This window comes from Syzygium oleosum, unplaced genomic scaffold, assembly GCF_021117445.2.
Source record: "Syzygium oleosum isolate NSW1041296 unplaced genomic scaffold, Sole_v2.1 Sole_v2.28, whole genome shotgun sequence".
NCBI classification, from domain to species: Eukaryota; Viridiplantae; Streptophyta; class Magnoliopsida; order Myrtales; family Myrtaceae; genus Syzygium; species Syzygium oleosum.
This window is the reverse complement of record NW_026607512.1, coordinates 2,000,122-2,026,076: the sequence shown is the minus strand read 5'-3', so window position 1 is coordinate 2,026,076 and position 25,955 is coordinate 2,000,122. Positions and strand designations below refer to the sequence as shown.

Below are 25,955 nucleotides of genomic sequence, written 5' to 3'. Positions count from 1 at the left end.
AAAAGCCGTCTCAAATGCAACACTACCAAGTACCACCAGAGGAACCAAGTCAGCAGCCATCATATACTAAAACTACTGAACCGAGAAGAAACAGTGAAATGGTACTGCTATTTGCTTAAAGGGATTGCACAGCAACACCATATGAAGTCTGATCCTAAATTTATCGTGGAAAGCACACTTTGTTCTACTTGAATATTTTTATTTCGTACTGACAGTTCGAGAAGCACCTCCTCTGCTACCTAGCTGACTGAAAGACTTGAATGTGCACAAACTTTGCAGAAAATTCTTCGAAATATGAAGAATCTGGCATCAATGCCATTCACTTGAATAGAGATTAATGCAATAAAAGATTTAAGCTATCCCAAGTACGACTGATTACAAAATAGATGTAAAAGATTACAATCAAAGAAGGATACCATCTCATGCCCACCTTCAAGAAAAGATTTTATTATTAAAATATTCCTTGCTATACCCAACCATTGTAAATAATTATTGGAACCATTTACTGTGAATTCCATTACTCTGTTGGAAGAACGTCAGTGTCACGAATAATCTTCAGTGAAGGGAGCACAACAGCCGCCACAGGTTTATCTGGATACCCACCGCCTTCGTCAATTATCAGTCTAAGACCTTGAATGTGAAGCTTTCCATGATGACCACTCACCACAATTGTTGAAGGTTCAATTAGCTCCTATAGAAGATTACAAACCAAGCATCAGACCCACTGATTCACCACTTATAACAACCTCAAACAAGCTTCAGCCAGTAAAAGCAAATTTCTACTCTGCAATCTGAAGAAAATGATCTTCAAGAACACAACTTCCGAATGAAGAAGGCTCGATAGAATTCTACTTCTTTAAGCCAAAATGCTATGCTAGAATGCTTTATCATAAGTTATAAAATTCATCACCTCTGGAATGTCCCAGACATTTTTCCTTCCAGCGATAGCCTCTATCTTTGCCACCCGAGTGTCCTTGGCTTTCAGCAATCTCAGTTGCTCTCCCACATCCTTTCCTTTCTCTAGCCCAGCATGGACAGCAATTAATCTACAGTGCTTAGTTCCATCTGGAGTTGTTATACAAACATCATCCTGTCCGAAGAAAGAGCGCTTAGTTTTGGTTTTCGACGCTAATATTGTGTACAGTAAGAAACTCGTGACAAAGAAAAGAAAAACCCAGTGATTAATCCTTGTTATTCTGCAGAAGCAGAGAAAACAAAATTGATTGATCCTGACCTCTTCATGGACCAAAACCATATCAGCAAGAAACTTTTTATGTTCTTCTGGAACCGCCTTAACCAAATCTGTCAAGACAAACTTAGTCTTTAGTATTTTAACAATCATGTGAAGAAAACCATGGCCTAATTACCATGAAGCAATACAGATCACCCTTAAAACCAGGACATAGAGTACAATTAAAAGCATCTGAAACTGGTCTACCTTAACAATGCACTAAACACAACATCCATGACCAGCCGCATACTAATTACTATCTGACATGAACTCCTAAGAACTGAATCGAGCGAGTTTTGCATTCACAATACAACAACCCCAAACAACTTTCTCTTTCAGCATTTGAACGGCAGCAAGCATCTCTTTACAAATCAAACAGTGAACACCATTGGATCCATTTCCCAACCAGCAGCAGTCAAGAAGCACAAATCACTCAAGCAATCCCGCTAAAACATCTCGAATCAATCGAATTTTCAACGATGCACTAAGCACAAGAAAGACAACCGGCTGCATACCGAATCAAACGAACCGCACAAGATATCCATTTTCAGCATGAATCAAGCATGGCTGATACTCCACATTGAAAATCACAATCCCAATCCCAATCCCCATCCCGACACCCGAAACTCATACCTGCAGATCCATGAGCCACGCCGTACGATTCGAAAGTCGGGGCGGCGTCAAAGATCGAGCCCCTGTACTCCGTCCCTTTGGCCTCGTTGAACCTGGCCTTGATCTTCCCGGCCCACCTCCTCCCCTGCAAGTGCATCTCCTCGTACCCCTCGCCCCTGTACCACCCCTCGCTCTCCTCGTACGACTCGTACACCTTCCAGGCCTCCCGGAACGCCCCGGCGTCGCCGGGGACGGCGCCGACGAAGGCGGCGAAGGCGAAGTCGTGGTTGCCGGCGAGGAAGACGTGGGTCTGGCCGGGGTAGGCGGCGGGGAGGGAGAGGAAGAAGTCGATGACGCGGCGCGTGTCGGGGCCGCGGTCGCAGTAGTCGCCCAGGAAGATGACGAGGGCGGCGCGGAAGTCGCGGGGCGGGATGGAGGCCTCGAGGTTGGCCCAGAGGGCGCGGAGCTTGGTGAAGTAGCCGTGGACGTCGCCGACGCAGATGACGGTTCGCGGTGCCGCCGCCGCCGCCGCCGCCGGGAGGTCCGGGTTCGGGTTCGGGTCGGGATCGTTCATCGCTTTCCGGGTTTCCGTCGGCGATTGATGGACACGGCGAGTAGCAGGCAGCAGGTTGAAGAACTCAATTTGGCGACGACGATGAGAGAGCGGTGGAGACACCGCTAGGGGAAGAGCGGTTATTTAAGTCCCGTTACGAAATCATGAGTTCTTTCGGAAATTATAAATAGAGAGAGAGAGAGAGAGAGGGGGGGGTCGCTATTTCCAACCCCGTTTTGACTGAGACACTCATTTTTCCTAGTTAACTTACCGAAATACCCCCTCTCTATCTTCAAGTTATTGTTTCTTTTTTTTTTACGAGGCTAATCAACAAAATTACCTTTATTTCTCTCGTCTCTCGTGTCAGTTTTACAATACGAATGCTCCATTACACCTAACACAATATCGTTTTACCATGCATCTTGTTATCACTTTGCCTGGACAATATTGTCAATTTTAATATATGGTCTCCTATCTTCAATCACAAAATATTTCTATTTATGACAGCTTATGAACACACAATTAATTGCCTACTTTTTATTGTCAAATAGTATGAGCGAAATCATAATTCAAAGTCGAAAATTAAAATTCAATTTAACTATTTAGCCGATCTTTATCAAAAATGGAAAAGAAAAATCTATCAAAATATGAAAAAGGTTAATTTGTTAGGAGCATGATCAAATGTCAGAAATATTTATATGTAGATCATACTAAATATTAACAAAAAATAGGCACATAAAGGAAAAAAACGAAACTTCTTGCTCTTCTAATCCTACAATGAAGAAAGTAATTAATATCGACTACAAATTCAATCTCATATCAAATGGATTAAAACTTTTAAATATGCTTAAAACTCTCTTTTGAAATACCTGATGTAAGTGAAGAAAGTGTAAATTGATTGTCAACAGTCATTTTTCCAATTCTTATAAATATTGAAAGCTCAAAAGAAAGCACTAACCAACGATACTTAACTTTAAAACCCTACGAACTTATTTCGGAAAAAACACCCACAATGTCAAAATCGGTTAGATGATTAGATAGAATTTTAGGGTGTGTTTGTTTTGATGAAAGTATTTTCCGGATTTTCATCCATTTGGTTCTCCGAAAATACTTTCCGGTCAACACAAATATCATGTTTAATTTTAGGAAAGTGAATTCCCTAATCTAAGAAGGTGAAAACACCTTTTGGAATTGCTCATATTGAATTTGTTAATATTTTTTTCTATTCTTCTCTTTTTCTTTTCTTTCTAAGAAGGAAAACATTCATGTATTTTCTTTTCTTAATAAAAATAACAAATAATTTGAAATAATTTAAAAAATTTAAAAAAATTTGATAATTTTCACCATCATATTTTCATCACCAAACAACTGAAAATACTTTCCAAGTGTTTTTTAGGTTTTAGCCAAACACTAAAAAATGAACTCATTTTCTGGGAAAATGGTTTCCAGGAAAGCATTCTCCAGGAATAGTACATTTTCCGCAAAACAAACGCATCCTTAATTTCCAACTTTGAAGTAAAGCTCCCTCAAACTATTTGATAAAAAAATAGACAAATTAATTGTGTGTTCATAAGCTATCAAAGTTAGAAATTTATAACATTCTAGGTAACTTTTGTAATTAAAAATATGAGATCATAAAGTAAAATTAACAACATTCTCTAGGCAAAGTGATAATAGGATGTAGAATAAGATAATATTTTGTTGGGTGGAATTTAACATTTATATTGTGAAACTAATAAAATAAGCAAGATGATAGAATTAAAAGGTAGTTTTGTTGGTTAGCCTGATAGAAAAAGAAATGGGTTGGCCTAATAAAAGAAGAAACTATAAATTGAAGAGAGAGGGAGAGAGGAGGGTATTTCTGTAAGTTCACTAGAAAAAAATGAGTGTCTTAGTCAATATTGGGGTGGAAATAGCACTGTCCATAGAGAAAATGACAATCCTTGAACTTTTGGGTACATGAGATTTTAATTTGTTTAATGTCGTCTTTGAACTTTACTCCAATACGTAAGGTAGCCCTCGAACTCTTAATTTGTTTAATGTAATTTTTGAATTTTTAGTACATGTTCAATTTATTCCATGCATATTGTCTCTGAACTTGAATTGATGGAATAAGAATGACAATATTGAATATTTTCATATATTTCAGGAAATAATTTTTGTTTGGTCAACTGGGGACTAAATTGAACATGTACCAAAAGTTCATTAACCACATTGAACAAATTAAAAGTTCAGGGACCATATTGCATATTGAGATAAAGTTCATAAACTATATTGAACAAATTAAAAGTTAACCATTTGTGCCATGACCCCTTATAAATACGACATTCTATACATAATGTAGGTTGTTTGAAATAAGAAGAGGGTATTTGATATAATATAGCAAAATTGAAGATGATTTTTGCTATTGTTCCTCTCTCTTTTTTCCCCCAATTTGTTTTTACTCGTTGTCATTCCTCGCTTTTAGCTTTCTTTTACGACAATATTTCTCTTCGGCCATAGTTGTAAAAAACTCCATAATTTGGAGAATTGCAGATTATGGATACTACACACATACAAACTTTTAAGCATGTGTGATGTCTATACTGTAACTCACCAATCAGAGCCATAGTTAGAGAGAGTTTCCTCTGATTTATCGCCCATTTTATATGTAGAACTTTTTGTCTTACAAGGCAGGAGAATTTAGATTTTTTTTTTGTTGCTAACATTGAGCATTTTAGAATCGGATTAATATTGATTCAAAGCGGTAACGATACGGGATATATCGCCATGTCCAATGTACTTTTCGACGTGGAGTACCATGTTAGCATTTATTCGGCCATAATAATTATGTGGACTGCCATGTTGTTTTCCTACAAAAGCAATCTCTTTTTGCTTTTTTTTTTCTTGATAACATTCATTTAATTTTTGAAATTTATGAACTAGCCAATAACAACATTTATTATATTACAAAATAATAAATTTGTTATTTGCACTTTTGTAGGCGCGACAAAACTGGTAGAATCGATTTAAGCTTATTTGGAAGTGCTCAAAAACTATTTTTTATTTGCACTTATGACTTTCCCCTTAAATTTTGAAAATTAAAAACTATTGTGTATATTAGAAAATCATGAAAAACATATATATGATTCAGCATGTGTAAAATTTTAGATTTTTCAAATTAAATAAAAGTCAAAGTATGAGAGATGAAAGATATCCAAAAAAAATTAAAATTAAAAGCAAAAGTCTCTCCAAATATTAGAGGAGAAGTCATCGTACACTAAGAACAATGGATAATTACCTAATCAATCCTAAATCTATTGTACGAATTATTAATTTAATCATAAATTTTTCGACTTTGCAAATATAGTCTTAAACCTTTGTACAAAATTCAAATGTAATCCTTTCGACCAATTTCCCATGATTTCCAATGGCAAGTGACTATGAAGGATTATATTGGAATTCCGCGCAAAAGTTTATGAATAAATTGGTAAAATTGAAAATTTTACAACCGAATCCATAGAATAGATTTTGGAATAAATTGGTAATTTGCCCCAGAGAACTATCGACAATATATTTCTAATTTTTCATATCCTTCGCTTCCATTATTATTGAACATCTTTATTAACATTTTTAGGTCTGTTTTATACTCTATGGAAAAGAAGTCATTAATGAATGGGCATAAGAATCGAACAAAAGAATGAAAATGAAAATGATGCCACATGGGGCAGTGGAATTAGATTCCACCTTATCATGGGAGTGACTCCGCATCCAAAGCCAACTAGGTTATTCCCTAATGAACTAAGATATTGCACCTTTAACATATACAACCATGATTAAGACAGTGGATTTGTCTCACCAATGCGCGGATGACACGTGGCAGCGATGGGAGAAGACCTTATGTATTGGGAAGTCGATATTTTTCAGCTCCACAAATAAATCTTGGTAGAGTTTATAACTTCAACCTATTTCCAAATCAATGTTCATATAGTGGGTATTTTGGACGATCGATAAATGTTGGCAAGTGCACTCAAATAAAAGTTGATAATTTCACATAAGAGTCAGTAATTTTATATGTTGTAAGTTGCGAAAATAAATCTTGGGAGTTGTTGGAATAAGGGATAGTTTAAAAATAATTAAAGAAATATTAATAACTGACTCAAATAAGAAATAGTAGTATATTAGAAGAATTGGTAACTTAAGTGCCGTAAACTAATGTTGAAGTTAGTGAAATAGTAATTAGATTTCGAAGAACGGAGTTTTCGATAAGTGTTGTTAATTTCGTGTAGAAGTTTGTCACTGTAACTCGTTGGTAAAATCCACAAATGCTTTGTCTCTCTCCTCCTTAGGGTTTTCTTTTCTCCCTCTCATCTTCGCACAACTTTCTTCTCTAATCTCCATAGAGGGGAGGATGTGAACTAGATCTCTCCTTGCCCTCCCTTTTTCCTGTTCTTTTAGGCCAATTTCGTTCTTAGTGTTTTTTTTTCCTCTCGTTTTGAGTAGTTTTTCTCTTTTGATTTAATCTTGATCTGGAAACTTCTCTCTCCCGTTTCAAGGAGGTTTCTATCTATCCCGATCTAATCTATATTTTGCGGTATAATTTCAGAGTTATGTGAAGGTTTCGCTTTCACAGGTGTCAGATTTGTGCTCATTAAACCTTGTTACTCCGAAGGGCGATGGTGTTGGGGACACTGAACCTAGGCGCACACCGTTGAATTGTAAAGCCGTAGAAACATAGAGATCTCGTTGTGTGCTTATTACTAAAAACGGATTCGGTGATCGGCCGTCGATTTTGATTTGAAGAAGTTAGAGATATGCTCTTTGAGCGTGTGGCCACTAACCTTGTTTTCATGATTCATTTTATTATTTGGAGCTTGTTTTATTTTGAAGTTATCTATGATTTGTCTTGGTTTACGGTTGGACTACGTGATTACTCCATGAAATGTTATTTTGACAAAAAAAAACTGCACAAATAATTAGTGGCAAAGTGTTGGAACAGCTTGTTCTTTTGAAACAATCAAATAAAGGTTCGTAAGTGGAGTCAAATAAGGGTTAGTGATGGCATATAAAAGTCAGTGTAACACGTTGGTAAGTTGGGCAAATATAAATTGGTAAGTTATTTCAACGGTAGGTAGTATCGAGATATTCAAATAAATGTTGTTATTTGGCTCCAAAAGGACTTAATAATTTCATATAAAAATTGGTAATTTTAGCTCTCCAAATAATTTATAATTATTGGAATAGCTAATAATTTAGAAACTGTTGTAAAATATTGCGTTGCAAGTATATAATAGAGAGAATAAAGATTAAGTAGAGAAAGCAAATAAACACCGAAGATATATATTTTCTCTTTTCATTCTGTTCTGAATTCTCTTACACAATGACCAAAACTAAGCTCTTATTTATAAGAAAACAAGGATGCACAAATCATTAATGTCAATGTATTGAATACATACATTGAATAGGGAGATGAACATTCATTGGAGATGTACGTAGAATGTAGGTTACAAATGTACCATAATAGGTACATTGAATGTTCATTCATGTACGTAGGTTACAAATGTACCATAATAGATATATTGAATATAATGAATATTCATTCATGTATTTCATAACATAAACAAATAATTTCTTAAAAGTTGGAACTTTAGCCCCCTGATAAGATCCCAGACAAATGTTGGTAAAGTAATTGGAACGTTGGTAAGTGGACTCAAATATGTCACGCCCCGCACTCCTCGGCGCGCCACATCCCTCGCAAAGGTCGATTCGTGTGCGACGTCCCAGGACGCGTCGCCGACCCAACAACCAACACAGAGATTTAAAGCACATGCGGAAGTAATTAAAACCACCCGTACATTAAAATACACACGACCAAGGATAGCCATACAACAACCAGACGGATAAATATACACTTGTTTTGACATTGGGAAACATATACAATATTCATATACAGCCCACCCTCAAAAGTCAAAAGCGGGTACGTGGCTCGGCGATCAAACACTATATCAAGCCGGGGCTCCTCCCAAAACATTTCAATACGCCTGGCATCCTCAAGGCTGGGGGTCTGAAAAATTGGGTTTCAACAACAGTGAGAATAAATCTCAGCGAGTAATTCCCTAAACCTAAATTAGGCTAAAGTGCACCTCCTGACGAGTACTAAATCAACACACCAAGCACATCATAATTGACTTAGGCCCTCGGGCCCAAATCCAACACTCACCTTGCCCTGCAGGTTAGGCACTTACAGTTCAAGCATAAAACATAGGACCCAGTCGCAGCACAAGTACACATCATTTGGTCACAACGCATGTCATGCTTATGCTCGTGCTCATACGCGTGCTCACGCCTCATCAATGCATTTTCGTACGCTTGCACTCTAGCATACTTGCCATTTATCAATTTCTCCTCCGACCCGCGTTAAACGCATCAGGTCCGACCCGCGTAAAACGCATCGGGTCTATCACTATCCAACACTTCCGGCCCGCGTAAACGCATCGGGCCCGGTGTCTCAGCCGCGTAAACGCATCGGGCGCAACACCGATCTCCATATACGGACCGAACCCGCGTAAACGCATCAGGTTGGCCGTCTTCCGGCAATCCGGGCATCGTCCCGCGTTAAACGCCTCAGGACGGATTCACTACCCCGCGTAAAACGCATCAGGGTTTATTGTGATCACACATTCACAAGCACCAATTTTCATCTGAACCCCGCGTTAAACGCATCAGGGCATTTTAGGTGATCACAATGCACATGTCACTCGAGCACACTTGTAAATGCACATGCCGTGGCAATGCTCGTGATGCAAACTCATGGCCATAAACTTCACACTCGGGCATTCACTTGCACCGCACCACTTACTCAAATCACGATGCAATCATGCGCATTTGCACCACGCATATTCAATTTCATAAATCAACATGCCCAATCAGACAATCAATTCAAATCAGCCATGGCATCAACTTGACACACAATTCATGCACAATCCACACAACCGGGATAACAAGAACCCTCGCATTCGAGGCTCGCCAAGCTACTCTGTTCTTAGCCAAACTAAACATGTCACAACATTGCCGAATCACTTCCGATCGAGGACAATTTAATCACTAGTCCGATCTATCCAACAATTCCGCCAATTACACCACTAAACTTCAAATCGATCGCGCCTCGCCCAATACGATCCGGCCATGGACAGCCACTAGTCCACTAATTCTAGGCCATTAATTATCCTCGAAATATTCCATCAACTCTCCAGAACGCCACTCAAATCAGCCACCACAAAGCTAAATAAGACGCGCACTAAAATCCGCAATTCAAGCTCGAACTCTCCCGAACTTGGGCTATTCCGATCCAAATCTGTCCGGTCAATACTCAGCGCCTCTCGGGCCACTAAACCTCCATTAATTCATCACACTAACCCCATAGAACAGCCACCAAAACAGCCACCACCCGGTCTATCAATTTCATCCACTAAGTTCGCCATTTTGTCTAAATCTCGACACCCATGCTTCGCCACATCACAGCACTATACGGGCCGCTAAACCTCAACTAAATAATCATCCTTGATCACCTAAAACATCACAAATCTAGCCCATATCACCCTTCACCATTTAACCCCTAAAATACCCTAATTAACCCCTAAAACCCATCTAGAAATGCAAATTATCCTAATTAGGGTTTAGGGTCAAACTCACCGGATGTCCTAAGCTTCAAACCGCGCTGAACACGTGGTAATGGCGGCTGGACAGCGGCGGTCCCTCGCCGGAACAGTAACGGCGGTGGCGGCTCCGGCGAACGGCGCGAGCGGCGGCGACGGCCTAAGCTAATCCACGGCCTAGATGGACACGGCCAGGGAGAGAGAGAGAGGTGGGACGGCTGGACGGCTGGGCGAGGTGGTGGATCAGGGTCGGAACAGTAATGGCGGCGGCGGAGCTCCTCCGGCGAAGGCCTTTGAGCGGCCGAGAAGGAGAGGGGGAGCGGGAGAGAGGGAGATGCAGAGAGAGGGAGAGGTGAGGGGGACGGGATGGTGGTGGTGGCGAGGCAAGAGGAACGGCGGCTCACGGCGGCGGCACCGGCGGCGGCGAACGGCGGAAAGCCAAAGGGAAGAAGAGGAAGTGGGCTGAGGCGGGTGGTGCGGCTGGGGGGCGCTCGGCGGCGGCGACAGCGACGCTCAGGCGTCGGGACGGCGCTGGGTAGCTGGCCGGACGACTGGACGACGGCTGGGACTCGCCGGACGCGGCGGCGAGCGGCGGCGAACTCGCTGCTGTGCGCGCGGAGGAGGAGACCAGTCGGTCGGGGGCGGCGGTTGGCGGATGGCGCGGCGCGGCGGTCAGGCGGCTCGGGCGACGTCGGCTGGGCGAGCAGAAGCAAAGGCGAAGCAGAACCAGACGCCCGGCGGAGAAGGAAGAGAAAGAAGAAGAAAAGAAGAAAAAGGAGAGAGAAGAAGAAGAAAAGAGAAAGAAGGAGAGAGGAGAGAGAGAGAGAGAGAGTGTCAGGGGTTGGTCTGCATGGGCATGGGCTGAGGGGACGTGGGCAGGGGGGAGACGTGCGCGGCTCGGGAAAGCAGAGGGAGAAGGAAAGAGAGAGAGAAAAGGGGGAGAGAGAGAGAGAGAAAAGGACAAACGTGCGGGCAATTGGGTCTTCGGCGCGACAGAAGGAAGGGAGAGAGAGAGAGAAAGAGAGAGAGAGGGGGGAGAGAGAAGAACAAAAATAAATAAATTTCATTCGTATAATAAATGCGATCCGATGGCCCAAATTCAAAATCACAAGCGATTTACCGGTCTAAAATAAGCTTCGCATATAAAAAGGGACAAAGGCCAAATTAATTAAGTCAAACTATAGCGAGGGAGGTCTACTAGTCCAAATTTGCACTTAATCAAAAACTCTCCTTTTTCCATCATTCCTGACAATCTCAACGTTGGCTACCATAATATTGACACCGTCCAATTTATTACATCCCGACACTCTCGAAAATCGACTGCCAAGTCCGGGGTCTAAATAACGGCCAAATTCGATCGAGTGCAATTCTAGCAAAATCTCTATTTTAAAACAAGAACCCGAGAGTGATCAGTTCCCGGGCGAGATTCTATTATAAGTGCACTGACGAATTACACGTTTTATAAATCCCAAAAATGGGCCGAAATTCGGGATGTCACAAAATAAGAGTCAGTAATTTCATATGAAAGTTAGTAATTTTATTAGTTGGTAAGCTGCACAAACAATTGTTGGCAAATTAGGACAGTTGGTAATTTGGAAACAATCTAATACATGTTGGTAATTGACTCACATAAAAGCTTATAATTTGACAAAAGAGTTGTTAACTTAAATTTCATAAATTATTATAAATTTTCCAAAAAGATTTGCTCTTTGAGCGGGTGACCCCTAAGCCTATTTTGATAATCCATTTTATTATCTGGAGCTTGTTTTGTTTTGAATTTGTCTAGAATTTGTCTTGATTTAGAGTTGGACCGTGTTGTTTTTCTCTCATATTTTCGCGGAAATGAATGAAATGTTACTTTGACCAAAAAAAAATTATTAGACTAGTCATTAATTATGGAACTTGTTGGAAAGTTCGTGTAGAAATTGGTCATTTAATCCGTTAGTAAGCTCTGCAAATATTTGTCTGTAAACTATTGGGACAGTTGGTGCTCTTGAAACAATCTAATAAAGAAAAGTACTTGGACTCAAAGAAGCGATGGCAATTCACATAATATTTGGCGACTTGAAAATATTGGTATATTGCGAAAATTAAAAATGGTAGATTATTGGAAAAAAAAACAGAGTGGTAACTAACTTAAATAAAAATGGGTAATTAGATAAAAGAGTTGGTAACTTAAGCTCCCTCAAAAAAAGTTGGTACATTAACAAGTCATTAATTTTGAAAAATGTCAGTATCTTCATATAAAACTTGATCATTGTAAACCGTTATTAAACTCCGCAAATAATTATGAGTAAATTATTGAAACAGTTGGTACTTTTAAAAAAATACAATAAAATTTGGTGCGTGGATTCAAAAAAAAAAGTTGGCAATTTCATATGAGATTTTGTGACTTTAACATGTTAATAAGTTGTACAAATAAATGCTAATAATTATAGTAAAAGTTGGAATTTCGAAACAATCATATAAAAGTTGGTAGCTGGATAAAAAAAAGAGTTGATAATTTCATATAAGAATCGTTAACTTAGACTTTGCAAATACATGTTGCCAAATTGTTGAAATAGCTGGTAATTTTGAAAAGAGTCGATAATTTCTTAGAAAAGTTGGCTAATACAAGTCGATAAGAAATTCAAATAAGAGTTTTTACAACTAAAGTTAGACTCAATCAGAGATAAGTTGGTAGAATACTAAAATTACAATTAGTAAATCTGTATAAAAGATAATAGTTTTTACGCACTGGTAAGCTCCGAAAACAAATGTTCAAATTATGACAACAATAGATAATGTTGATATAATCAAATAAAAATTGGTAAGTAACTCAAATACTATTTGCTAAACTAAATAAATTGGTTCATTTCACATACATGTTAGTAAATTTAACACGTTGGCGAGTTAAAAAAATAATTGTTGGCAGATTATTAAAACAATTAATAATCTTAGAGGTACAAATAAATCTTGCTCTTTTCCAAATAACTGTTTTTAAGTTACCAACGAGTTACATGCCGAATAAGCTACTGGTCAAAATTTAGTCACCAATGCATTTGGAAAGTTATCAAAGTTGTGTCATGGATTCTGGGCCTTCTCTCTTTCCACAATCCCTGAAATTATTTGTAACATGTCCCGATGTTTTTTTTCTGAGATTTGATTCCATAATGTCTTTCTTGATGCTTTTGCAAATTGCAGAATTTTGCTGGTTAGCTTCTCTGTCTGGCAAACGCAAGTTTCCCAGTTCAATGAGATCTCAAGCAGAAGTCATTAAATCATGCTGCTCTCTCTTATCTTTTTTTGGCCAAAAGCATGTCCAACTGCGATTAGCCTTCCAATACTTAACCTTACTCCAGTTTGATTCCCAATCCGAAATTTTGAATGTACTTCGTCGAAAGGCATCTTCCACCTTTATCATGTCACCAGTGTTGTCCTAGATATGACGTCCCTGGATGCGTGCATGACGCGATGCCTTGATCTACATTGCTCTGTGGAGTTCTTTTGGTCTGCATAATTTCATGATGCAAGGAATACGGTGCTGAAGGAATTCAATTCTCAGCTCAAATCAAGAGAAGTTAGAGAACCACACCACTCGTTTGCATTTCGAACAAATTATTTGTCTCTTACGCTTTACAAGAACAGACACTCTTAGTCTAATGTAGCAGCGGTAACAAAGAATGCTAATGTTACACAGAAGCAAAACTTACCAAAAAGTGAAGAAAACAGGATGCAGCAAACTCTTTAGTCGCCTATCATCCTTAATATACATGATGGACCTACGTTTAATGTTTCAAAAGCTAGCCAGACAGTAAGAACTGTGGCCATCAGTTTTATCTCCTCTGGAAATTGAGGAACTTGATCCCGTAAGCAAAGACGAAGAAGAAGAGAAGGACCCACACGATGTGAGCGACCGCGACAGCCGGAAGGAAGTTGTAGTCGAAACCCAGTTCTTGTTTCAGAAACTGCTTCAAAGGCATGTTGCCGGCTCCTGGTATTTCGAGATCGCCATTCTTGTCGCCCACTTGGGAGGTGACAAGACCGTACAGCGTCCACGCCACTGGTGAAGCCCAGTAATACCACCTCCACCATATAGGAATTTGCTGCATCCGTTAAAATGAAACAGAAAGATCAACACACGATTCTCATGTTGTACGTAACTCTAAAGTTTGTTTCTTTGACCATGTGCCAAAGAATCTACTGCACAGAAAGAAGTGCGTATGTGGAATAAGCTTCAGATTGTGATGCTTTGTTCTGAAAGCTGCTGTCGTGCCAGGATTGATTATGCGATCAAGACCAAGAACAAATAAGTTTTGTACAAAAACTCTGTACTTAATTTGACAAGCTAGAACTTCATGAAAGTGAGCTACTGAAAATGCCTTCAGGACATATGTAATGCGCCAAATTACCGAGTGAAAGATGACATACCATCCTAGGGATAAGGAAGCCAGAGAACAAGTTCCAGAAGCTCAGGAAGAAGGACATCACGATGGCAGCGATCTGGTGGCCTGGCGTCAACGCTACAACCATCATCCCATACATTGTGAAGTAGACGAAGCACATCAGTATGTAGTAGTAGAACCACAAGAACTTCCCCGCCTTCCACTTAAACCCGATCATTGAGTAAAGGAGAAGAGTGTAGACAAATGTCTGAATTGCTACGTAAATTGTCTCAATGGCCACCTGCAAAAAATCATCTTGTACTCTCAGCCTTCCCATCATTGGGGTGGCAATTGTATTCTTCTATTCTTTTACGCTTCAAAGAGGACTCGGCCTTGCTAATTACCGTGTTCCTACCTGAGCAAATGCGTATGGCAGCGGAGAGTACATTCCAGCCGCTCGTTCACGGTAGAAGACCGTCCTCTCAATGGCGACAATAGACTGCACAGCAGAAGCATTCGTGGCCCCAAGGAAAAGAACAGCTGCATACATGGCTCCCAAAAGATTCATCAGGTCTTGTTGCTGGGTCCTGTCAAGAGATTAGTCTTAGCCAAAGTTTGAAAATACCCGTATAATGAATGACTTGCATTTCTAACATCTAATGATGCGGTATGTATTTCTGTTTGATCACTTTGAAGAATTTACTTAGCAAAACAGATAAGATGAAAGAACTCAGAACTTACGTCTGCTGTCCTTTATTCCAGAATATCAAACCAAACAAAACTCCGATGACTATGGTCATGAAGAACCGGATGGCGTTGTACTGAGGATTTCTCCAGTAAGACCAGTGCTGTTTCCAGAAACAAGCCTTGCACTGAGTGCGGAAAGGTTGCGAGTACTCAGTCGGGAAGTAGAGATCTTGGGAGCCCGGAGCTGGGGTACTAAGCTCTTTGATCAGTTCTTGGTTCCTCCTGAAATTGATTCAAAGTAAACGCAATTGTTAAATTAACGCTGGCCTTTATGAGCAACATTATCTTCAATTACGCATTTGAAACTTGAATCGATAAGAAACTTACTTATAAAGGTCAGAGTTTGCGTAAACATCTGCGAAGTCGACATCGAGCTGAGCCTCGACTGCCGGAGCACTCACTTCAAGCATCCACGTGGCCGGATTGTAACCATCGCTGATCTTCAGAACCCCTGGAACAGCCTGGTGTAATACACATGTTAGCAGAATTCAAGAATAACCACAAGATTCCGAGGAAAAGTGGCGACCAGGTAGAGGCTAGGTATTTTGGAAACAGAATAAGCTCACCTCAAAATATTCTATGAGGTTATGGGATTGGCGACCAAGAGGTCCAGCATAAATGATCCGCCCGCCTCTTTTCATTAATAGCAACTGCAATAGGCACGTTTCTGAGTCAATTACTCAAAAGCAAGGCATTTTAAATAACAAAGATAATAACATCGAAGGATTAGCAATCAAACCTCATCAAAAGCTTCAAAAATGTCAATGCTCGGCTGGTGAATAGTGCAAACAACAGTCCTCCCTGTATCCACCGTGTTCCTCACCGTACGCATCACGATGGCAGCTGCTCTAGCATCAAGGCCGGAGGTTGGTTCGTCCATGAAGATAATAGATGGATTAGCCACCAACTCTACAGCTATTGTTAGCCTCTTTCTTTGCTCAGTTGAAAGGCCATCGACACCAGGAAGCCCAACAAGCGCATTTCTGATGGGGTTGAGCTCAACCAACTCCATAACTTCTTCCACAAACATCTGTTATGAAATTAGAAGCACAAGACCAAAATAGAAAGACTATTAAACCATCTGATTTCAAGTTTTTCCACAGAAGAGAATGTGAACTAGGCCCCAACAAAGGTTGGGCATGTCGAGAGACAAATATTCCCTACCTTGCGAGTTTTAGTCTTAATGTTGGAAGAAAGACGAAGCCAGGCTGAGTATAGGAGGGATTCGTAGACAGTGACATTAGGCGAGTGAATGTCGTTCTGTTCACAGTAACCACTGACCCGAGCAAACGTCGATTGTTTTTTAAGGTATCCGGAGATGCTAATACTTCCTTCTATGTAGCCACCTGTCTTCCTTCCGGCAAGCACATCCATGAGGGTTGTCTTTCCAGCACCACTAACCCCTACCAGTGCTGTGAGTACCCCTGGTCTGAAAGCGCCGCTGACATCTCTCAACAGTTGGAGACGGTCTTCCTCAACTCCTTGACTCTTCATTTCCTGGTATCATGAAACATATCAGTTATTATCCCTACTCTTTTGCCTTATGATGATAAGAACAGAAAGTTCAGTCCAGCAAAATCGCAGGTTAATTAAAATTGGACAAGAACGACACCAGACAAAAGAAAAAATGACAATGAATGACCATATGTAGTACTACAGATTCGCATGAGATCATGGTTACTTTTAGGAAGAAGTTGCTGCTTCCAAGAAAAGAATAGATTGTTTAGGATTATGGGACTCACTGCAGGCATATCCACATAGTAGTTCACATGGTTGAATGCAAGAGAAAGGGGTTGGAATGGCAGAACCATCCCTCTTCTCTGTATATTCTCCGCAGCGCTAACGATTTCTGAAGAACTTCTGACTTGCATGTCGATTCCTGGGATTTCATAACAAATGTCAGAGGTCAGGCAACTCTTTTTCTCGACAACTAATCAGGCAACTTATTTTGGATGTCAACTATAGAAATTCCTTGACCCTAGTTTTCTTGGGAAATTGCTCCATCAGCTATACGATCGTGACTAGAGTCTAGCAAGTTTATCAACTAAAGTAGCCTAAAGAAGAAAAGCATTGAACAACTGATGACTTTTGAAAATGTGCAAACCTTCTTTCGTAGATTGAGTAGACAATGATTTGTTTTTCTTCTTATCTGCCTCTTCATCCAAGACAACTGCTTTTGTATCTCCCAAAGCTGCAGGCAATTTCATGCAGGGAGTGTCAACACTATTACATCATTTGTGTATTAGATTCCGATTAGCACTGATATTCTAATTTAGCCGACTTACGATTTAACCAAGTCAATGCTGCAATAAACAAGATGTTGAAGAGGAGAGAAAACCCAAACAGTGCTCCGATGCAGATCCAATACCAATACTCTTGCACAAAGAAGCCTCGAGACTTCAAAAGCACTCTTCCAACTGTGGGCTCACTAATTCTAGTATCCAAGTTAGGCTGCAGTTTGTACGATGGCAATCAGGTTTCGATAATGCATTACCTGTGTATTATGAAGGACAACTGATTGGTGAAAGAATAAACAGATTTTACCTTGCTCCATCTTTTGTCGAGGAATTCATTCATCACTATAGCATTTTGCCCATACATCATAGGAGAAATGTAATATCCCCATATCATCCACGGCTCGATGTCGTCTGTGAATGTGAAGAAAAGAAACATGTCCACATTAAATTAAACATTATTGGAGGCGCGAGAAAAACCGGTAGAATTGATTTAACGGCACACAAGAATCTATGAGCAGCCTGGAAACAAATGCTTTAGTCAACAAATAGACATGGTTGGCCAAAGTATGAGGTAACTTGTACTTACTTTTGGAAACAATAAAACCTCCAAGAACGAAAACCATTAGCAAAGTGAAGGTTCCCAGGGTATTTGCAACAACCTGAGTTCGCCCGAGTGCAGCAATGAACCGAAAGAGGGACAGTGCCATCTGATGGATGCCAAAGAATGCCAAGAATTGCTTGAAGAACCTGATAAGAGTGAGATTGATGAGTTTCCTAGACTTTTCCTTCTTATCAAACACAGCCCAAATATTATGTATCCTGAAAAACATTAACTCGATGGTGAACCCAATAGAGAATTTCCACGTACCTGCTGGCATCAGGAGCAAAACCGATGGTGTAGTATGTTAGAATGATCCATATCCCTGATTCCATGAATGACAATGGAATTCGGAGGACCCAAATAGGCAAGCCGAAAGCCCAAGCGGGGTAAAACAAGAAATCTCTCTGCTTATAGAACACAGGAAGCCTGAAAACGGTCATTGCAAGTTCTGCCATTCCATTGAACATGACGTTGATCAAGCTGAAGAAAAGCGCTCCGAAAAACTTCCCTCCATTTTCCACCGTCCCTACCGGCATTTCAGTCCTAAGGAACACCGTCATAGCAATAAGCGACATGATAGTGATCTGGGTGGTCTTGAATATGTAAACAAAGGAGTTTCGCTTCATTAGTAGCCATTCTCTGGCAAAGCATGCCTTGAACAGCTCCATATTCGAAATCCCATATTTCTCTTTGACTAGTGCAGCTGGGTGAGATTTTGATTTGTCATAAGGAACCCTAAGATCGGATGAGAGCTGTTCGCCAATGTGAAAAGATTTGAACCCATGCACGAAATCATCCACAGAAACATATCGGTAAGGTTGGTTCTTCTTGAACCAATACTGTTCTTGATCTTTCTTAGATGTCACTTCTTGCAAGAAGTCGGCAACTCCTTTCCTTTCAGGGCACTTGAATCCCATGTACTCAAAAAACTCGAGGACGTTCTCTCGTGGACCTTGGTACACAACTTGACCCTCCGAGAGGAGGATAATGTCATCGAAAAGGTCGTAAGTCTCGGGTGCCGGCTGAAGCAGTGAGATGATCATGGTGACATCCATTATATGAACCATCTGCCTCATGAATTTGCAAATTTGAAAAGTAGTGGAACTGTCCAACCCTGTGGATATTTCATCCATGAAAAGAGCCTTTGCTGGTCCTACTAACATCTCTCCTGCAAGAAATCAAACAAGAAGCTTTTAGTGTGGAGAATGGTGCAATGAGGAGCACAAGCAATGTAACACCAGCAAAATCCCAAATTTTAGCAGTTGCCATTTCATAAACCAATATGAACCTTAAAGGTAATTAATCACCAGCTTAAATTAACAAGTCCTAAAGAAACTTGATAAAGGGAGAACTATTCCATAAAATGGAACAGAAGCTCCAAGGACATACCGGTCGTAACACGCTTTTTCTGTCCACCTGAAATGCCCCTTCGCATCTCATCTCCGACCATAATGTCTGCACAGATATCCAATCCAAGAATCTGCAAGATGTAACTTGGGAGGTTGGTTTTCATGAAGCAACTCCTACCAAGAAGGAATCAAATATAAAAAGAGACTCGAGAAAACCAACCTTGAGTGCATAATCAGTGACCAAGCTTGTCTCTTGACCCGACACAGCTGTGGCCTTCATGAAAGCGTCGATTTCGGGATCGGGTTTGATTCCGGCTTCCCTCTCTCGCCTGGAGAGTTCTGCAAGCATCTCGTACCTTGTCCCTACACCCAAACAGCGACCCGAAAAGTCCAATGTCTCTCTAACTGTCATTTCTCCATAGTGAAGATCATGTTGGCTGATATAAGCGCATGTCCTCTGAGGAACGAATTCGTTTAGCTCGTGACCACAGTAGGTGACTTTCCCAGTTACCTGTCAAAAGTTTAAACAAATGGATGTCACAAAAGGGATAGTTTTTGTTGGAATCCTACGATAACCATATGGGACAGAAATCAGAAACGGTACCCTCAGATCACTGTCTAGTTTCCCAGCAAGTGCCAGCAACAATGTTGTCTTCCCAGCTCCTGGGGGACCCAAAAGTAGGGTCATCCTGAAATTAACAGGTTCAATTGAGGATTGATCACAAGGCATCGAAATTGAAACATGACAAACGAATGAGCCGAAAACATAAAATACTTTGCCTAATGACAGAATGAGAAAAGAATACAGAATTTGGTATTCCAGTTAGTGCAGACTTGAGGAATATTTAACCAGTTACTGGCCCCCATGAGACCATTAAAGATGTTTCACTTTTCCAATTGTTGGTTCAATGCGTCCAAAAAGGATTCTGCAATGTTGGTAAAAGCATAAAAATACCTCGAAGGCCTGACTAATCCGCTCACGTCCGTAAGTATCTGAATTTTTCTCTTCTTTGATGGGGCTAGCCGAATAAGTCCAAGAACACTCTGTTGCCACACACAAGATGAGAAAGAGTTATCGATAAAATCAAATATTTCTAGTCATATGATGACTACAGCACTAAACCAGGCAAACGAAATTTGTCTGGTCAGTCGAAAGTCAAAACTCATCTTAAACATGCTAAAGTATTAGGAACAAATACACAAGGTTAACTTCAGAAATTTCTCTGACCAAAAAAAAAAAACTTCAGAAATTTCAGAAGCCATCTCTATGCAAAATCATTGCCAGCTCCAACAAATACCACCAGATCATGAAATCATAAAATTTGAACTTGAAAATTGTTTAAAACAGAGTACCTCTATTGTGTTCAGAGTGGCATTGAGAAGGGTAGGGAGGGCTCTGCTTCCAACATACACATCTCCTTCCACAGATAAATGCTCGTACCAGACTTCAATCTTCGGAATTTCGATCCCGACCCTGCACTCAATTATGAAGCGTCACCCCAAAACAATCCCAAAACACACAAAAAGAACTACACTGAACAAAATTCATATATAATCAACCCAAAAAAAAAACAATTCCCTGACCTATCAGTCCTGTCTCTCAATCTCCTCAAGAACCTCTCATTGTCTTCTTCCGCAACCTTAAGTATGCTCTCCATCAACTGCTTCTTGTCCTGCATTCCGAGGTTGGTAACATCCACTTCATGCTGGACCACCCTTCCAGTGTCGAGCACTTCCTTCAGCACGCCTTTTCGGAGGCGGTCATACGTCGGCAGCCGCTCGATGGCGGCCCACCGGAGCTCCTCCTCATCGTCCTGCCTCCCGCTCCGTGCGAACACGTCCGGTGGGGCGTTCCACACCTCCCGGAAGCTCGTGGACGCCCAGCTCCGGTGGCTCCCCGAGGCCCAGCTCCGCCGGCTGCTCGTGGATCTAGCCAGATCATCGCCCGCTAGAACCGACGCCATCGACGAATCACGAAAAACTCACCCGCTACAAAACCAGGAATCGCCCAAGTTGCTTAACTGATCAATGGACCACTGGCCAAGTGAACGAACGTGCACAAAAAATATATCAGCTTTGCTTGTGTTGTGGGCGACGGATCTTTCTTTCTTTACCCGTGTGATTCAGTAAAAACTATACGTTTATTGAAGCTTGACAGCTTGTGCTGATCCTTCCCTCAATGAAAAAGAGTCCTAACCACTCCAAGCCCCTCTCTTTCCCGCTGTATCACGCATCCTGAACGCTCCAAAAAAGCATCGAATCTTTATCCGAGAGAATCAGTAACAATGCCAACTTCTGTCAAGTGGCTAAATTCATGCTTTCTGGGCAGACCCTTTTCGAGAAAACAGTTGCGGGTTGCAATGAGAGCGAGTTCAGAGGACCATCCCTGACCTTGTCAGAGGAAGAAGCAAATCTGCGAGCGAGAGAGAGAGAGAGGGGGAGGGAGATGGAGGTTGAGGTAGTGGAGGAGTGAGGAGAGACGAAGATGGATCATAAATGGGAGAGGGAGACAGAGAGACCTGCACGCTTTTTCCGGTCAAATCATAGGCCGATGGCGAGGACATGAGATTAGGAGGACTATACTAAATTAACTCGTGAGAGAAACCGGCCCGTTCGTTTGCTAAATGCAACTTTTTCGAGGTTAACTTACGATCGGAACATAAGATAAGTCGTTCATATCGAGCACATTAGATTTGCAACATACATGTCAGTTTCTTAAACCCGATCTCAAGAGGGTCTTATCGAGGCAGAACCCAAATTCGAAAACCCATTTTGGTCCAAAGTGCAATCATTCGACACGCATAGCCAGTACCAAAGAACTTTTTCCGCGATTTCTTTCTCTTTGCAACTTTTCGAGGAACCATTTGAGTTCGGTCGGTAGCCGTTGAATAGCAAATATAGATCGATCTCGGCAGTTCAAGGTGGGGTTACAACAGGCAAACGTCTAATGGAAAGCAGTCGAGATCCAACTGAGAAACGACTGGGACACCTGGAGAAGACCTATGGTTATACTTGCCCTTCTAGAACGCCTGAAGACTTGGATGGAAAGAGAAGAGAGGGGTGATATGATAGTGCTCGGATGGCGCACTAACGTAAAGTGGCAGGGAGGGAATCGCAATCTTAAATGGAGTGGCGTCCTTCCGTCCTTCCAGAAGCTCACGGCCTCCGCAAACCATAAAGCGTTCCTCCAACAGAAATTGCGGCGCGGCCGGACGTCCCCATTCAATTGGGGTCGACACCACATGGTCGTGTTATCTTAGCCTTAGATATTTATGGATGCATCGGGCGCATGTAAACCTAGCGTAGCTCGATCGCTCGATCATGCCGGTTCCACGTGAAAAGTACCGATATCGGACGTTTGAATGTTTTTTTTTACGTGGGTGGGGATCACTTGAAAAAGTGTTTTCTTTCTCTCTTTTTTTCCGCCTTTGCCGTGCGTCGCTTGGCACCGGCCCAATCCACGTGGCCCTAATCTTGAATCAAGAGATATTTTGTCACTTTTTTGCTCGAATTGGATTCGGTAACGAAATGTCTTTCACCGAAAGTCTTTTTTTGATTTTTATTAGAAAAGACAAGTTCAGTGGCGACACCCACCCATCAGTGGCCGCGTTGATTTGCACTCAGTTCCTTTCACGAGAGGTCCTGGGTTCAAAACTCGCCCATCGGTGATTTAAGTGGGGGGTCGTGGCGGTGGGATCTTTGCCGCTAGCCCCTCGAGGACTAGTCGGGCATCACAAAGGCTGGTTTGAGCCCTAACTCACGGGGCCGCCATGTAGACACCTCGATTATCAAAAAAAAAAAAAAAAAAGACAAGTTCAGTGGCGACTCCGGATAAGAACTGTCACAAGTAGATAAGACAATTGATAACTTCATTTCAAACGAAACTGAACGTACACAAATTGTATCGGAATTTGATCGATGAAAAAGCCTGACAACGCAGCCACTTCGACGAAACCGAACGTATACAAACAATGCCGAAATTTTATCAACGACAAAGCATGCGAACATGAAGAATGCAATGTTGGAATTTAAATGAGGATGAGATACCAATGATATATAGCAAAGATACATGTCGGAATTTAATTAACGACGCGGATATGAAAACTATAGCTACTACTATGCAAGAAAGTAAATATAATTGAAAGATAACATGTTTGGGGCCTTCGAAGAGTGCAATGTGACTATTTAGCCTACGATCGATGGTTATCAACGAAGGTTACAAATGGTTATCGAACGGTTACATTAACCCCACTACCTTGACAATATTTTCGACTTCACTATCTTGACGGCCACTTTATTCCACAAAGTTGACTGTTGTTTTTTTTATGGTTGCATCCTTGTTTGTCAACTCACTTTTTGTCAATTCCTTCAAGCTATCAATTCATCAAGTTGTTGATAATTTTGTTCATAAATGATCAAATTTTGCTCTCATTGACTAAGGCTATCATATGTCGATAATAAAAAACAATTGGTCATTTTTATTTGTTGCAAACGGTCTCTTTTTGTGCTTTGGTGTTATGCATCCTATAGTGGTTTATTTTTAACCTTTTTGTTATCAAACTTCCAATTTTTTGTCGCGGCTGATTTATCACGTCGGTTAATGAATCTCATGGTGTCCTCCATGCTTATGCAACACTCTACACTAAGAACTCTGCTAGGAAGCAGTGGTTCCTTGCTAGGAATGCAGCTAATTATTAATTCAAAGTGAAAGCGTTGAAGCAAATTGCCAATAGTATGAAAAAAGGGAAACATACACCACAAGTTCTATTTCTTATGTATGGAATGTAGCCGAGATCCGAGCTTTTCAAATGATAAAATCAAGTAGGCAAAAGAACTGTTCAAAAGAATTTAATTGCATTTTTTTTTAAAAAGGATTGGGACTTGATTGTATACCTTGAACAAGGTTCAAGACTTGCGGTGCACTTCTTTGGGAAAATTGTCCAAAAAATTCTAAACATATCGTACGGCGGCCAATTCAGTCTTGAACCTTTTCAATTTTGTAAATATAGTCATAAACATATTGACGATTTGTCAATATCGTCCTTTCGACCAATTTTAGCTGGGAAATACTTACATCGATACCCAATCAAAGTCGGGTCGGGCGCTGACATAGACAATTTTGCTAACATTTTAGAATTTTGTGAATTTTTCCTCTCCTTTTTTTCTTTTCTTTTCTTCTGCTTTCTTACCCTAACTAGATTTTCGCTGGCTACCCCGCCGGCTAGAAATTCGATGAAGAAAAAGATAAAAAGGAAAGGAAGAAAATTTTAGAAAATTTTGAAAAAGAATTACAAAAATCGTCCACGTCAATGCCAGTCGTGCCACGTAAGACAACCAATGCTAACTGGGCATCCATGTAAGCATTTCCCGGTTAAAATTGGTCATGAGAACTACATTGACAAATTGTCAAAAGATTTTAAACTAAACGATTTGTCAATAGATTTTAAACTAAACGTGTATTGGAGTGTTGAAAAATGACAACCTTCTAAAAAGAGAACTCACGTGTTGAGCAATTGGATAGATTGCCCTTATTTATAGGGTTAATACTACGAAAAACCCCAAATTGGTACACGCGTAACATATTTACCCTCTATTAGCTTCCGTCAGATTTTGTCATTAATTTACTGAATTGAATGACACATGGCAGTTGACATGACAAGTCCACGTGGAAATCTATGGGTTAATACCACGAAAAATCCAAACTAGTACATATGTGATAAATTTAAACTAAGCTGATATACGAGTGACACATTTATCCTCTGTTAGCTTCCATCAAATTTTACAATTAAATTTAGCGAGAACTATAAAAAGTCTTCCTCTTCATCGAGTCCTTCATCGTGGTCTTTGTCTATGGTTGTTGAAATTGCGAACACCATTTAGCGAGAACTCTTTAGTGACACGTTTAGTGGATCTTGCTCTGATTTGCTATCGCTATCATCACTCTTACTATCATCCTCATCAATATTACCATCACCAAGAGCAGCTCCTTCAATGTATAATTCAATAACACCAAAACTCGATTCTAGATCCACCAATTCTAGCACTCGATCATCACCAAAAATCTATACAACACCAACTCTCAAGGAATGCCCAGGAATTCGGTACCACAACTTTTTAATTGAGTATCCTAGACTAATAACAGCCTTAACAATTGCATTATAATTCATTACCATTGACTTAAAACCATGGAGATATTCTACACGGCAACCCGTGTACTTCGTCATGTCTTTAAACTCCTTAACCTTACCCAGGTTAAGTGCAATTGTAAATTCGTTAGACATCTGCAAGAGAATAACAAACAGTAGTTTGTAAAAACCTCTCACAGATATCTAGCAAAGATGGGAAGATCAAGTTCGACAAACGAGATGAGAAGATCGAGTTCGGCAAACAAGCTGCTCAGTATTTTTCGAGTTCCACATACAAGACAAAAAACTAAACTCTCATAAGACACGTTGAATCACACTCAAAGTAAACCCAAAATCAATAAAAAAAACTTATGCAAATTTGATTCTGGCATTTCATCGGGCATGGGGTGTGCAAGTCAATCATACCACTCATATGCAAGTTTTATGTTATAAATCGACACATGTGTGATTCAAGGTTGGAAAGACTACGTAACGCTAATGA

The 25,955-nt window shown here is 40.6% G+C and overlaps 2 protein-coding genes across 2 annotated transcripts; both read right to left on the bottom strand.

The window, feature by feature from the left end:
- Positions 1-272: 272 nt before the first annotated feature.
- Positions 273-2,572, bottom strand: LOC115675342 (tyrosine-protein phosphatase RLPH2-like). Its single transcript, XM_030597946.2, has 4 exons — positions 1,865-2,572; positions 1,235-1,302; positions 911-1,090; positions 273-691 (listed from the first exon to the last, which is right to left on the bottom strand). Exons 1-4 carry the CDS (start codon positions 2,415-2,417, stop codon positions 518-520), a joined length of 975 nt encoding a protein of 324 aa, XP_030453806.1. The 5' UTR covers positions 2,418-2,572; the 3' UTR covers positions 273-517.
- An 11,018-nt stretch (positions 2,573-13,590) lies between these two features.
- LOC115675295 (pleiotropic drug resistance protein 2-like) lies at positions 13,591-22,426 on the bottom strand. Its single transcript, XM_030597899.2, has 20 exons — positions 20,913-22,426; positions 20,682-20,802; positions 20,284-20,372; positions 19,933-20,017; positions 19,549-19,839; positions 19,369-19,459; positions 18,247-19,147; positions 17,965-18,125; positions 17,686-17,789; positions 17,427-17,592; positions 17,246-17,332; positions 16,884-17,020; positions 16,306-16,638; positions 15,881-16,171; positions 15,708-15,791; positions 15,469-15,602; positions 15,136-15,363; positions 14,810-14,981; positions 14,441-14,695; positions 13,591-14,115 (listed from the first exon to the last, which is right to left on the bottom strand). The coding sequence occupies exons 1-20, from the start codon at positions 21,290-21,292 to the stop codon at positions 13,846-13,848; spliced, it is 4,380 nt and encodes a 1,459-aa protein (XP_030453759.2). The 5' UTR covers positions 21,293-22,426; the 3' UTR covers positions 13,591-13,845.
- Between the last annotated feature and the right edge of the window lie 3,529 nt (positions 22,427-25,955).